The 15,189-nt window shown below is 42.5% G+C and overlaps 2 protein-coding genes across 2 annotated transcripts; one reads left to right on the top strand and one right to left on the bottom strand.

Annotated features, from left to right (window-relative positions):
- Window positions 1-88: 88 nt before the first annotated feature.
- Window positions 89-760, top strand: FAHD1 (fumarylacetoacetate hydrolase domain containing 1). The gene has a single exon (XM_009081560.1). The coding sequence runs from the start codon at window positions 89-91 to the stop codon at window positions 758-760; it is 672 nt and encodes a 223-aa protein (XP_009079808.1).
- Window positions 761-3,642: 2,882 nt separating this feature from the next.
- Window positions 3,643-14,275, bottom strand: MEIOB (meiosis specific with OB domains). The gene is made up of 13 exons (XM_009081562.1): window positions 14,207-14,275; window positions 10,786-10,843; window positions 9,330-9,461; window positions 8,693-8,765; window positions 8,094-8,289; window positions 7,693-7,793; window positions 6,480-6,532; window positions 6,299-6,394; window positions 5,813-5,914; window positions 5,205-5,361; window positions 4,595-4,778; window positions 4,049-4,135; window positions 3,643-3,753 (listed from the first exon to the last, which is right to left on the bottom strand). The coding sequence occupies exons 1-13, from the start codon at window positions 14,273-14,275 to the stop codon at window positions 3,643-3,645; spliced, it is 1,419 nt and encodes a 472-aa protein (XP_009079810.1).
- Window positions 14,276-15,189: the final 914 nt, after the last annotated feature.

Here is a 15,189-nt window from a genome sequence, read left to right as displayed (position 1 = left end):
CCCGGCCCGGGGGAGAGCGGAGCGGAGCGGAACGGCGACTGTGAGCCCGGCAAGGACACCCCAAGGGCGAAACGGGCTCCCCGCCGCCATGGCCTCGTCCAAACCGCTGTCCCGGTTCTGGGAGTGGGGCAGGAACATCGTCTGCGTGGGACGCAACTATGCCGAACACGCCAAGGAGATGGGCAGCGCCCTGCCCGCCGAGCCGCTCTTCTTCCTCAAGCCGTCCTCGGCCTATGTGCGGGAAGGGTCGCCCATTCTCCGGCCCTACTACTGCAGCAACCTGCACCACGAAGTGGAGCTGGGAGTGGTCATCGGGAAGAGAGCACGGGCTGTATCGCAGGAGGCCGCGATGGAGCACGTGGCGGGATATGCCTTGTGCTTGGATATGACGGCCAGGGATACCCAGGAAGAGTGCAAAAAGAAGGGGCTACCCTGGACCTTGGCTAAGGGTTTTGGCTCGTCGTGCCCAGTCAGTGACTTTGTGCCCAAGGAGAAGATCCCTGACCCTCATAAGCTGCAGATCTGGCTCAAGGTGAATGGAAAGCTGAGGCAGGAGGGAGATACCTCCTCCATGATCTTCTCCATCCCTTATCTCATCAGCTACATCAGTGAAATATTCACCCTGGAAGAAGGGGACTTGATCCTGACAGGATCTCCCAAAGGAGTGGGGTCTGTGGAGGCCAATGATGAGATCGAGGCTGGGATCAGGGATGTCCTCTCCATGCGGTTCAAGGTGGCACAGCAGACACATAGGTCCTAACCAGAAGCCTAGTGCGACCAGGCTCTTTGGGGAACATCTAGTGAAGGAACACCCAAGCACCTGATGGGCTGTCATGCATCAAAGACCCACGAGGCCAAAAGGCATTTGACTGGAACAGCCTCATCTCATGGAGGCTTCAGCCTTGTTTCCATGGAGGCTTCAGCTTCCTCCAAAGGAAGGAAATCTGGAGTCAGGAAACCTCCGGCAAACCTGGAGTCAGCCCAGCTTGGAGGTTAATACCAAACCCATACCTGGGAATTGCCAATGGATACGGTGTGTCGGATCTGGGAGGGAGGCAGGGCTGGTTGTCACTCTGTGTGCTTCTCTGCTGATGATGCTTTGAGCTTTGCCATTGTATTGCCTTGAAATTAAAATCATTGATTAAACAATTGAAATGGTGCTGTAAGAGCTGAAGCTCCATGCTAGGACAATCGAAGGTGTGTAACAGGAGATGGAGAATTGCAGCTTCACAAGGAGTTTCTCTCCTTGGGGTATTCTGCAAGAGAAAGATGTTTGCTTTGTTGATTAGCCTCATGATTCTCCCTGTTTTTCAAGCATGCAAATGAAATGAGGATTGCTTTTCCTCCCACTCCAAGGAGCAAATGCAGCAGGAAGTGTGCCAAATGCTTGGCAGATTGGTTTTACCCTGAACTGAGCTTTAAATATGTTCTAAAAGTGAAATAATACAAAAGATGGAGAATAAAGCAGCTCATGGGTGAAGATCATCAGTAAATTCATCTTTACTTTTCCTGCTTTAGATAAGTGTTTTATAAAAAGAACTGCAGCAATTGCTGTTACTCACACTGCAGCACAGCAGAGTTTTTAAGTATTCCCAGCTGACTCTGTGACTTTCCCCAGTCCCATACTCCAGCTGATCTAACACTCCCCACCAGTCTGCATGACAGTGAGTTCTCTTAATTCCATGTAGTGACAGAAGTTGTAAAGTATAATTTAAAAAAACCTTCTCCACAAACATCAGAACTTCCCATTTTCAAAGGCTGCACAGAACTGCCTCATTTCTAACAAAACCAGATGGATTATTCCTTTACATACATGCAAGCACCAAAGTGAAATGGTTCCACTTACTGCGTCAGATCTTAATAACCACTAGGAAATTATTTGGTTTTAAAAGTGAGGAATTTTATGGAGAAAATCCCTGTCTCCCAAGTCAAGCAGCTCTGTGGCATGGTCCATGGTGCTGCGCATCCTGCTGTGAAAGGAAAGCACAACATGTTGGAGAAGGAAAATAGACATTAGGGCGAACAATTCTGGCAGAGGAAGGATGGAATGTCCTGTTTCTGTGGGAGAATTTCTGATTGCTAACGGACATGTCAGCAATCCAGCCTTGCTAGCAGGGCCTGAGCAAGCTGCAAGCTGAGCTGTTCAAGGACACTGCTGCAGCTGGAATGGGAGGAAGAAGGGAGCAAGATAAGCAGCTCCTGGCTGTGGGATGCAGGAGCTGAAGATGGTTAGAGGTGGAGAACAATGATTGGGGCATTTTATGATTGATATGTTAATAACCAATTCTATTGTGTGTAAGGTGGGCTAGTAACTGTAGTTAACCAGTGATAAGTGGGCACTTATAATAGGTGTGTATAGAAGAATCACTTTTGTAAATAATAAAGTGAGTCACGAGATATTCAAGAAGATGATAATGACGTCGCCTCTTTGTACACGAACTCCCGCATGTTTCCATTCCAGTTTGGTCTCTAGCCCTGTGGATTGAGAGCAGAGCTGAGTTGGGATAAATTAGTTTACATTCACTTCAGGATATTAACTGTGACAGCTGGAAAATGTTGGATCGTTTATGGCTACAACAGGAGGGATGCAGTGACCCATCACTGGCAGCAGTTTTGGGGGTGTTTAGTCCCTTGTTCCCTCCCATCCATGGGAGTAGGGGATGCAAACTTGGTGGTTTGCTTGGCAGATTTACTCTCTCTACTTGTTTGCTCTGTGCCCTGTTGCTTTAACAGGCACCAGAGTGATCCAAGTTCCTCAGGGTGTCCCATCCTGCCAAATCCTTTGCAAGAGGAGGGCTGTGGTATCTCCCACTGTTTGGAACAGGCAACTCCTGGTGTGCTCAAAGGGTGAGGACTGATGAATGCAGCAAACACACCACCTGCAGGGGAAGCTAAGGACAGAACTAGATTTAAAAACAGGGAAAAATACACAGAGGAAGGCAAGATACGCATCCCTGTGTGCTTTATGTCCAGCTAAGGGCAACTATTCTGATGAAGAAGACTCCTTTCCTCTCTGCTGCTTAGTCTCAGCTGGATTGTTGCTTGTCAGAGGTCACTGCTAGTTGATTACTCTGTTAATAAGAGTTATCCTGCCCCACAGAAAATTCTCCTTGCAATCATCATCTGCTTTTGCCAAAGGTTCTGTGCTTGGACTCACCAATGTGCATCACAGACCCAACAGTGTTTCAAAGTAAGTCTTTATTTTCTGAACTCGCACAAAAACAGCCAAGTCACTTTAAAATACAGAAGCTCAACAGTCTTGAATAATCTATAATAAGTCTTAATTCTTGAGTAATCTATTATAAGTCTGTAATAACGGTCTTGAACCATTTCTTTTTCCAGGATCTCAACTGAGTGAAGAAACCTTCGACCCCAATTGGAAGGGGTGGGATTTGGCAGGACTAATTTTTAAGTTGAGGCCCAAATACACTTTTTAAAGTACAATTTCCTGAAAACATCAACCCAGAAGCTCATTTACAGGTATTAATAACACCTACTCCTTCTTTACTATCAGAACAGACTTGTAAACTATGACAACAGCAGTATGTCACTTCTAACAACAGGGACAAGGAAGTCTTTCTCCTAGCATTTACTAACAAAATTATCTCTTATTTCCACCCTCTAATTTCCTAGGATAATCTCTTATTTCCAGTCTCTTCCCAACAGGCTCTGACTGGCCTCTACAGGATCTGCCAGTTTGCAGGAGAGAAGATTCACTTTCAGTCCAGTTCTCCAGCTGGGTGACAAAGTAACCTGGAAAAATAACACAGGGTCTTTGTTTTCACTGCTGTACAGCACCTTGGCATAGATGATTTTTATATACCACACAATATGTTTCATCGGTTTATACATATCTGACATTATTTCATGTATGAGAACACACTGACGCTGTATATTTGTCACTGCTGAAGACAAACACTTCCATTTTGCCCTGGAAATACAGGCAGAGGAGGAGGAGGTAGGAGAATAAGAGCAGTTTTGCTAAGAAGGGCAAATTTAAAAGTACAAAACAGTCACTCGTTTAAACGAACATGAAATAAATACTAACCTTGAAATAGATTTTGCTTCGTTCCAAAAGGAGTTGCCACTTCAGGGCTGTCTTCTGCTCTTCTGCTAGAGTGAGGAATTCATGGACCTGTCACAGGACACCACAGGACACTCAGCATGTGGTTACAACAACATCTCCACAACAAAGTGATGATGAAAAGAGCATTTTACACAGTTTTATACACCGCTAAGCTATTTTCACGTAGTGTTAGGTGTGATATATGTACCAAGACAGATTAACCAGAACACATTGCAGGGTGTTTGAGAATCAAAGCTAGGGAATTCCAACCTTGTCCTCAGGGAAGTGTGAATTAAAATAAAGTGCTACTTCGAACAAGAGATTCAGTCTCACGTTTAACACAATTCTGATTAGCACTGCTAACTTCTAACTTCTTTGTGCTTAAAAATCTCTGTGTGTATATTCATACATGCAATTTTTAACCAGTCTACACACAAACACAAAGAACATTTACATACATTTTGTCGTGGTTTAACACTTCTCAAGCCTCACAGCTCAATAAGAACAACCTGATTCATTTCTACTCACTGTGCAGCCTAATGTTTCCTCAGCTACACAGTCAGAGAGGTAACAGAAGTGGAGAGTGCCTGTGTGATCTGTCAGATCCACGAGGATGTCAAAGCTGGCAAAGGTTGTCTTTGCCTCTGGAGAGACATCAGTGCAGAAAGTGCAAGTGTTTGACAGTTCATTCACAATAAAGTGACACATTGAGCTGGAAAAAAGAAAGTCATTAATGCATAGATGCAATTCCTTCCTGAGACATTTTGTCCTTGAAAGAATTCATAGACTCATCAAGGTTGGAGGAGACCTCTAAGATCAAGTCCAACCATTAACTTGTCACTGCTGTAACCCCTAAACCCTAAATCATATCCTCCAGTGGCAGATCTTCTAAACTCTTCTATCCATCTGAGACAAAATAGCCTCTTTCTCCTTCACTCTAGGACCAGAAAGAACAAGTCCTTCCCACATCCCACTCCTCTTCCTTGCTACTTGTGGAAGTCTACACACCACAAATCCTCATTACATCCTCCAAAGGAGTTTGATTCCAGAGCTGGACTAACATATTGCTGTCTCATTTGGATCTGGGGAAGCAGGACAAGCAGGTTTTAACACCAATTTAAGGCAGGCAGTTGCTCACCATCTGTTGCGTATAACTTTGGATACATTGTCATCATCAATGTCCAGGGTGGAAATGTAGCCATAAACGATGCCATAGATAGGGTCAAGTTTGCCATCACTCTGGAGAGCCTTTTCTTTTAGCTGTTCCACTGTATAAACATCAACTATAGTCTCCACTAGAAGTTTAAAAGACATATTAAGTGCATCTGAGCAAGAAGTGATTCAGAAGAGGAACAGCAAAAAGGATTTTAAGGGAATAAAAAGGAGAGGATTATGATCTGACAAGCTCCACACACCTTCCTGTTGAAGCAAGCTTAGCATTTGGGGGTGAAAGTAAAACAAAAGAGGATTCAAATCAGGAAAGTAGCTAATTATTAATCTTTGTATACTCCAAAATACTTACACAACACAGACAGAATGTGCCAGACAGGCTGTGGTTGGCACAGTCAACATATAGACACAGAACTGATAAAGTAAGGGGCAAGCCTGGTAACAACAGCCCAAACTTTAAATATTCAGCTAGGCTGCGTCTGATTTTTGTTTCTGTGAACACACAGGGCAAGAACTCTTTCAGCTGCACCATGAAATCACAGTTACGCAAAATCCAAGTGTCTGATCCATGCTTACAGTTGATGGAATCATTTCCCTGCTCCTTCACTGTGTCATGCAGAGCTCCTGACTGGGCACTCTCTTTGATGAAGCTGAAGAGAACATTTGCTTCTGCTGTTTCTGAAGGTGGATTTTGAACAGTTAGCAACAGGTGTTGCATGGAAAAAAACCAGCATCATTATATTTTACTCTTTCTTCTGGTAGCACTGACACAATTGTCTCCTAGAATTAGATGAAGCACTTTTCTCTTTAATTGTTAGTCCTACTTAGAATATATGAAGACTGTTTAAATAAATATAATAAAACAGGTGGAATACAATAAATAAATACAATAAATACAATAAATACAATAAAACAGGTGGAAGCCAAAAGAATTGGTCACTGCATAACGGAGAAGAAGTAGGGTGCTGTGTGAGATAAGCAGGCAGAAGAAATCAGACCTGCAATAGATTAATTCATGCATTCTAGCCTATAATAACTGCTAAAAGCTTCAGCAGCTCTTACCTGGGTTAGTTGTAATGATGGTTTTAGATATCACAGTTGCAGTCATACAGTTCCTAAATTTGTCAAAATTTATTCTCACATCTGATGCAAATATAACTGTGCACAAAAAAACTCTGCGTTACTGCAGGGTAAGTATCATGTTAAGGACTGCAGTAAAAACATAAACCCCAGAGTGTTGTACCTGTTTCTTGTGGGATCCAACTCTGTGCCAGCTGGATAGACTCATTATCCCAACTAAATTAAACAAAAGGGAATGTATCAAAACAGTTTTGAAGCAGCACTTAAACTGTTTAGTACTAAACTACTAAATAATATAGTTACAATTCAATTAGTCAAAGAGGACATGACCCCTTTGTTACACTCACATGCCAAAGAAATTCCATGTATATTCACAGCCAGGCATGATGTTTTCTGTATAACACAGTCCCTATTTTATCCCATCCCAAACAGGATAAGATAAAGATGGCTCAAAATGATTAAGTGCAAATATACCTGGGAAAACGCTTTATTTCAGAGTTATTTCTATCTAAAGCAAATCCCTGTTAAAACAACTGTTTGTCAGCTGAGCCTGTGCTGAGGGCCAGGCTGAGTGCTCAGAGCCCCAGGCGACATGTTCAGCCTCTTTCCAACACTGGAATCTCTGTAACTGGGTGATGAGACTGGAGTGAGGTCAGTGGTATGCCTCAAAAATGGTAATTTCATGGTAGGTCCCTTGATAAAATCTCATCCCATTCCTAAATTTGGATGGCAGAATAGTGCCAGAGCACAGACTGGTTCTGGTGGGGTTTTCCTTAATCCTTGGAAAAAGATTTCAGGTATTTTCTTTCCATCTCACATTGCTCAGCCACCTCTTCACTGCTGGGCTCTGAAATCCCCTCCTGACAACGCTGTTGCTCAAGTAGCAGAACTGAAACAAGTGCTGGAGGTGCTGCTCCAAATTAACAGTAATTAAAATATTTGAACACTTCTTGCAAACTATTTCAGCCTATTTCCACTCCACTTGTTACTTCTGCTTGGCTTTAATAATGGATCAGGCTGTTCTTTTCCCCTCCCAGTTTGGGGAAGAAACACAGAGCCTTTGCAGCTGGTTTTAAATGCCATTTCCTGAATTAGTTCAAATGTCCACATTAGAAAAAAATTAACTATTGGGATCTAAGCTGCATTTTGGCCTTTCTGAGCCATCAGGCTGTCAGCAAGGCATAAAACCACACAATTTATGTAAGGCCACTCTTAATGAATCTCTTTTTTAGTCTCTGTTCAGTGTTCATTGCTGCCTTATCTCGGTTGCTCTGTTTAAATCAAAAGACAGTGTTATACCAGGATGGATTACCGTAAATTTATTTATCTACTCTTGCATTAATCTGTGTCTTTTAGCGAATCAAAAAGCATTTTACCATACAATTGGGAAAGACCTCTCTGTTTCATCATACAGCTTCACTTCACACCTCTGGCCTTTTCTTTTGTCTGAAGTCATGAAGTACTTTGGCTCCCCAACCTTTAAGAAGAAAGAGAGTCACTTCACCTCTACTACGTGCTTAGGAGAATAAAAGTGATACCCTAGAAGAGGTAGAAAAGGGAAAAAAAACCCCTGTAGTCCACGAAAAATGTAGATCACTTAATTTCCCCCTGATGTTGTTGATAAAACTCTCACTCAGCTAAGGGATTGCCAACCTGAACGAACCACCCCACTGGGGCCTGTTCGCTGTGAGGCCCCAAATCATTCTTCACACTGAAGGCAATGAGGTTACTCATGGTGTAGTAGAGAAATACTACTGTGTAGTACTCCTTGACTTACTGACATGACAGCTGCAAGCACGTTGAGAACTCTCCCATTGAGGCTTTGCCCATTTGCAACGATGTCACCCAGGGAATAGTAATCCTGAGGGTCCTTGACGGGCAGATGCAGCAAAGAAAGGAGTCTGGTGTCTGTTTCATAGCATGAAGATGTTTTGACCACGGAATGATTTTCACTGAGCAATAATTTGTAGCAACTAGAAGTATGCACAGAGCAAATCACATCAATCTACATTGCATGCACCAATATATCAGCAGTGCAAATGTTCATTGAATTCACTTGACAAAATATCTTCACTCCTATATTATTTTTCCTAAAGATATGGAAAATTTTATAGACTTTACTCAAAGAATGAAGTTTACTCTGTTTAGTTACAAAGAACATTATTGCTTTATAACCTTCATTAACTGAGAAATATCTTCTCCATTGAGATTACTTGACCAGACATGGCTGAGCACAGAGAGGAAGGTACAGCTACACAAGAGGATTAACCCCAGATATCTCTCCCAATTTCGTGTTGCTGCAACAGGCTGGAAACTAAAACAAGTGTTAACATTGATCTTTCTGGAAAGAACTCCAGCTCTGTGCTTTAAACTTACCTAGGAGTCACCGGGTTGAATTTTTCTTCCCTTTCTGCTTCCTTTGACTGAACTAAAGGATTTTCAATTGTAACTAAAATAAAACATAGAGAAGCAATGTTAGAAAGTTGATTATAGATACACAGAGAGATGACTTTAAAAATGAGTTTTCAATGTTGAGTTTCAAGACTGAGTTTTTGTGTGTACCCTCTGCCTGGTCACAAGTTTTACCCTAACAGCCATGGGCAGTAAAGTTAACTTAAATCTCATACTGTATATAAATACAAGATTTTTGCTGTGGTTTCTGAACAATTGTAGTCATGTCTAGGACAAAGTGAAGACAAACACCAATATGCTTTACAGAGTTTGGTTTTTGTCATTTCTAAAATCTCAATAAAGTGTAAGACTAACTCCAGGCCAGTTCTGAGCGGATGCGCTCCATGGGTTTGTGTCTGGTCTTTTTGTTGTCGTATTTGCTGATTTTGAGTTTAAACCCTCAAAATCTTACTCCTTTCCTCTTTATACTTACCATAACTGAACAATTTCTTTCCATTTAGGCCATTTTTTGAGTCCTCAGTGAAAAACAGAGCAAAGCCACCAACACATAACACTCATTCACATGCAAACAGAAACGTGTTAAGAATAAACTCTGACTTACCACATTCACCAACTCTGAAACTTTCTGAGAGGGATCTGATATACTCCTCTCTGCCCCAAGACTGGACATTTATGAAGTAAGTAGGTGAATCACGAATAGTGAAACTGAAGGTGTATCTGTCCACCCCAATATCTGCAAAAATAAACAGTAATATTACAGCTCCTTCATTTATACCTTGAATATGTGTATAAAAACTGCTATTTCCAGGCTTTCCTGGGTTTTGGCATGGATTTCTTCCCACTAGAGGTCAGCAGGCACTGAGGGTGTTGGAAATGAGCTATGACTCCTTCAGTGGTTGTACCTGTTCCTCCTACTCACATCACATAACTTTAGGCAGGACCATATGAACTTACAGATGGAACACCAGAGAAGTTAAAGTACCATCTGATGTGACACTTAGGGCATGGGCAAACACATAAACAGGGATAATGTACACACAAACAGGGATAATGTACACATAAACAGGGATAATGTGTCCATGCAGCCCAAACCCTGTGGTAGGTAGGCTGACCCCGTGTAGGAGCTCACTGTGCTGATTTCCAAGGCTGCAGTGGCACTGCCAAGGTAGCACCAAGGGGTTAGCTCAATAAACAAAGTGTTTCCAATGTAGGGGAATGTTCATATGCAGGGACTTCTCCAGCAGCTGATTAACAAAGCTTCCATGGATCACCCAAGGATCACCCAGGATCACCCAGTATTCTGCAATATGTTGTTATTATCAAGGAAAACTTAGAGTGATTCACACACAGTAACCAGCATCTGATCGCAGTTCCATGGAGGCATAAATACACCACCAAATTTTCAAGCTCTGTGGAACAATTTCTGGTGATGACAATGTTGATTTCCTCCTAAAAATTCACCACTTGAGCAGATCTGCACGAGCAAGTGTCAACAGAGTAGCTGAGTAGTTCACCCAGAGCTGGGATGGCTCTCCAGTTAGGAGATGCTTCCTAACCAAACCTGAGTGTAGATATGTCATTTCAATTTCCAACTAACAGTGTATTAACAACCTATTCTTCTCATTTTTTCTTTAGGAGTATATGATAAGATGACACTGATGCTACTCAAGCCAGAAATCATTGTGCTGCTCCTCAAGACATCTCCTGAACATTTCTGTTTTAAGGGACAATGAATCTGAAGGGACCAGATCAACTCCAGCAGTATTTATGGCAGAGTGGGTTCATACTGATCCCATCTTCAAAGCCTCAAACACTTCCCTGATGGAGCTTTTCCAGTTTCTAATTGATATGGTTTAGCCAAGCTAATGCTGCTCTTTCATCTTGACTCTCAAGCACAGATAATATTTGTGTGCATTTTTATTCTGTCCATTTTACACTGAGGAATCTGTTTGTCATTTAGACATGGATTTCAGTCATTTAGACATGGATTTCAGTCATCTCTGCCAAATTACACCATGGAGGAAACTGTAGAAAAAAGGAGTTAAAAGGAACTGTACTTTTTCTGTCTGGAAAGCTTCTGACATCTGTTTTCCCAATAACCACCCCGATTACATTCTGAAAAATAAAGAGATTAGAGAATACAAGTATTAAACACAGATGGAGATGATGAATTAGATTTCATGGAATTATACTCTACTGATGATAATAAGCATATTTCTGACTGGTAATGATTTTAATCTATTTATTCCACATTTCCATATGAACTAAAGACTCAAACATAAACACTCAAGTTTACTTTCAGGAAAAAACAGAGGCTAATAAAAATATTAAAAGAAACACATCTGGTTCTGGTTGCAAAAACAATGGGAGGACAAGAGTTCACCCAAAACCTTCCCAGTTTTGGCTGTTCTACAGCAATCTCTCCTCAGGTAGGCAGCAGTGTTGTTTCATGCTCCCTGCACAGGTCTCAGATCTCCTTAAATGCACCGTGAAAAGTCTGAACAGGATTTATTTCACAGTTAAACATCCAAGGATTTCCCTGGCTGTCAGCACCGTGAGGCACACATATGTACAGTTAGCCTGTCCTCATCTAAGCAACCTAAACTCCTACAGGTGCCTCTTCCTTCTCTCAGCCCACTGCAAAGGGAGCCGAGGCAAGGAACTATTTTGATGATTCAAACCAAGATCAATCTTATTCTGCTTTGCTGAACCTCTATTATGTAGAAGCACCCCAGTCTTACTTGTCATATCTACTGGGAGCGAACACACAGAAAGATGTAGATACAGACAAAGGTATATATATTATAATAGTAAATAGTTGTGTGGTGGGTTCTTTTAAAGAAGAAGGTGATCTTCAGTGTGAGAGAAGAGTATTTGCAGTGCTAGTTTGGGATTTAAGAGGTAGGCAAGGAAAGTCAGACTGGACCAAGTTCTGGAAAGAGAGACTGACACTGCAAGGTCCTTCAAAACATGAAGCATCTCATATGTCTTCCACGTCATAGAATCATGGAATGGTTTGGGTTGGAGGGAACTTAGTTCACCTCACCCCCCCCCCTGCCATGAGCAGGGACACCTTCCACTAGCCCAGGTTGCTCCAAGCCCTGTCCAACCTGGCCTGGAATGCTGCCAGGGATGGGGCAGCCAAAGCTTCTCCCTAAGTGCCCTTCTCACAGTACTCATTCCAGCAGAATACCAGGGTCAAGGAACAACTTAATAATCCACCCAGGATTAATTTTGCACTTATTCACACAGCAATGTGACCTCCCTGACTTCACTGCAACAATGCTGATGGCTCAAAGATTAGGTCTCCAGTTTCCAGTTCACTTGCAATCACTAGATGGAGCAAGATAACTGCCTTATCCTGCAGTGAGGGAGATGAACTCAGCAAGAGATGTGTGTACAACAGTGTGATATGCTACTTCCCTCATCCTAACTGATTAAATTCTCTCCACAGCATGTGGAGATTTAGATTAGCATTTTATTTGTCTATTTTGGGGTTTGTTTCTTAATAAAACCAATTCAATTAAATCATAGTCCAACATTCCCTGAACCTCACCACCAGCCAAAAGATCTGACATTTAGGATGACTCCTTACAGGAATTCAGCTGATGTAAATCTACACTTTACAAAAGAGATTTCCTATGTCTCTACTGCGAATTTAGGAGGAATTCTTTCACGGAAAGGGCTCCCAGGCATTGGAGCTGCCCAGGGAGATGGTGGAGTCACCATCCCTGGAGGTGTTCAGGGAAGGACTGGATGTGGCACTCAGTGCTCTGGGCTAGTTGAAAAGGTTGTGATGGGTCACAGGTTAGACCATCAAGTCTTGGAGGTATTTTCTGTGAAATGCTTTTACCTCTCTCTCCTATTAGCACTAAGCCTGCACAGGAGGAAGTGAGCTGGCTGGAAACTATTTTGGAAGAGGGGGAAAAAAGAGGGAAGAAAAACTTCCAGAGATCATTTCCTTGATCAGCAACTACCCAAGCACTGGTTCCACCACGGGAGGAGGAGCAGACACAGCCCTAAGGCTGTGCTGCCAGTTTTGGCACAGCAGTGCTTAAGGCCACTTAGCCAAACCATGAACATGCTGCAGGCCTTAACACTCTGATCTCTTGCACGTTTCAAACTAAAAAACTATGACATTTGTATACTTTGAATGGTGTGTGCTCAGCTGCTTTAATGCCCTGTCCTAAAACACCTTGGAGAGCAAAGAATGAAAAACAGCTTCTCAGACTTATTTTTCACTCAACCATCTGAAACCTAAAAGACAACAATACTGAGTGTTGCAGCATACTCCCCTGTCCAGCTCTTACTCCAGACTCTCCTGTCCCCCCACAAGCATAACTCTGAGCTCCTTATAAACAAGCAGCCTCAAAACAGCAGCCCAGAAAGGCAACCCTGTCCTGGGCTCATCCCAGGCAGCAGGTGTGGGGGATTGTGCCCCTCTGCCCTGCTCAGGTGAGACCTCACCCACAGTGCTGCCTCCAGCTCTGGGGCACCAGCACAGGAAGGACATGCAGCTCTTGGAGCAAGTTAAGAGGAGGCCAAGGACATGAGAGAGATGGAGCATTTCTGCTATGAGGAAAGGGTGAGAGAGTTGGGATTGTTCAGCATGGAGAAGAGAAGCTTTGGGGTGATCTCACCGAGGCCTTGCAGTGCCTGAAGGAGCTACAGGAAAGATGGAGAGAGACCATTGACAAGGAATGGAGTGACAGGACTGAGGGAATGGCTTCCCATTGCCAGAGGGCAGAGATAGATGGGATATTGGGAAGGAATTCCTCCCTGTGAGGGTGCTGAGGCACTGGCACAGGTTGCACAGAGAAGCTGTGGCTGCTCCGTCCCTGGGAGTGTTCCAGGCCAGGTTGGATGGGGCTTGGAGCAACCTGGGCTGGTGGAAGGTGTCCCTGCCCATGGCAGGGGGTGGGACTGGATGATCTTTAAGGGCCTTCCAACCCAAACCATTCCATGATTCTATCACAACCTGCTTTTTATCCCAAAGAAGCAAAACCAATCCTATCTGACATGCAACTGTGAGATTTTTGTCTAGTTGAAACACCATGAAAGAAGAGTTCTGTGTGCACAACACAGGCCTATGGTATTAGCTCAGAGGGACTGAGCATACCAGGATTAGACCTTCCATGTCATGAAAGACCATTGAGGGTCACAGATGCATTGTGACAGCATAATGCTGACTCTGTCATGCCATTAATAATGTCCATCCTAATTCAGCATCTGATAGTCTCAGGCATGGAATTGTCCAGCCAATACCTCTAGCTGTGGTACCTACAGACTGTGGACAAGAGCAGCATCAGTTTTCCTTTGGCTGGTTTGCACACAAAGGAGGGAAGGTCCTTTCTGTCTCCCAATTACACTAATGCTATGAGTGTCTAAATGCACATCAATTACATAATTTTGCAGTAATATAATCCCCTCAGATACAGTTTCACCTGAGAACAAAAGGAACATGTCTATGAAACTTACAGGACGAGCAAGGTTTGGGTGCAGATCTGAAAGTGCAACAAAGTCTCGTGCTGGGCTGGAATAAGCCATTCTTTAGCTGAAACCTGAGAGAACTTGATTTAAATGTCTTTAAAATCTAAACACATCACTTAAGACCATTCATAGTGAAAAGTACACATTGTTTTTTAACACAGATGTTTTGACCTAATAGCAGCTGTTTGTAATTAAAAGCATTTCAGGCCACCTGAAGGAGACAATTCCTTATTGTTTGGGTTTGGCAATGGAAGTTTTGTGACTGTTCTACCTATGCTTCTCAAATGAAGGGTTGTGATTTGTGTTTATTTATTATTCAGCACTAATGACTCCATTAGCATAAACCTCTGCAAAATATTTACCCTCCTTTTCCTCTCTGGGAAGTCCAACTAGGATTTAATGAGGCAGTTTGTATATAAAAGGCAATTTATATGTGAGGAAAGAAATGTATTGGGTTGTAAAGCACCTTAAGTGAGGTTTTAAACTTAATATTAAACTGCTTTAACACCTGAGTTTTTTCTTTCCTCCAAATAGGAAAGTTCTGAATTTATTAGGGTAAAATTGGTGAAAATCAGTTCTTTTCAAGCTACCAACAGGTCCTCCCTAGTGATGCCAAAGTGTGGCTCTGAGTACTTTGTTAGCCCCCCTGAATGCCTCTTATTATCTCATGGGTACCTCAGAGTCATTTAGGTATTTAACTAATCATTGTCATATTCTATTTATGTTGCAATTTTTTGTAAAAGGAACCATCACTTTGTCAAAACTTTAATAACCTTTAATAGGAGAGAACTGACATCTTTCAGAGGATGCCTATTCAATCTTTATAACAAAGTCCTGAATGGCTTTCTACTTGTTTCTTTCACTTTGTGTGAGAATTGTTAACCATTTCATCAGGCATTAGGGTAAAAGTCTGTTGAACTAGAAAAGAAATATTCTACTTTTTAAAGAAGATAAATATTTACCTGAGAACA

This window comes from Acanthisitta chloris, unplaced genomic scaffold (assembly GCF_000695815.1).
Source record: "Acanthisitta chloris isolate BGI_N310 unplaced genomic scaffold, ASM69581v1 scaffold10149, whole genome shotgun sequence".
NCBI lineage: Eukaryota > Metazoa > Chordata > Aves > Passeriformes > Acanthisittidae > Acanthisitta > Acanthisitta chloris.
The sequence above is the reverse complement of the archived record's forward strand: the minus strand, read 5'-3'. Positions and strand labels throughout refer to the sequence as shown.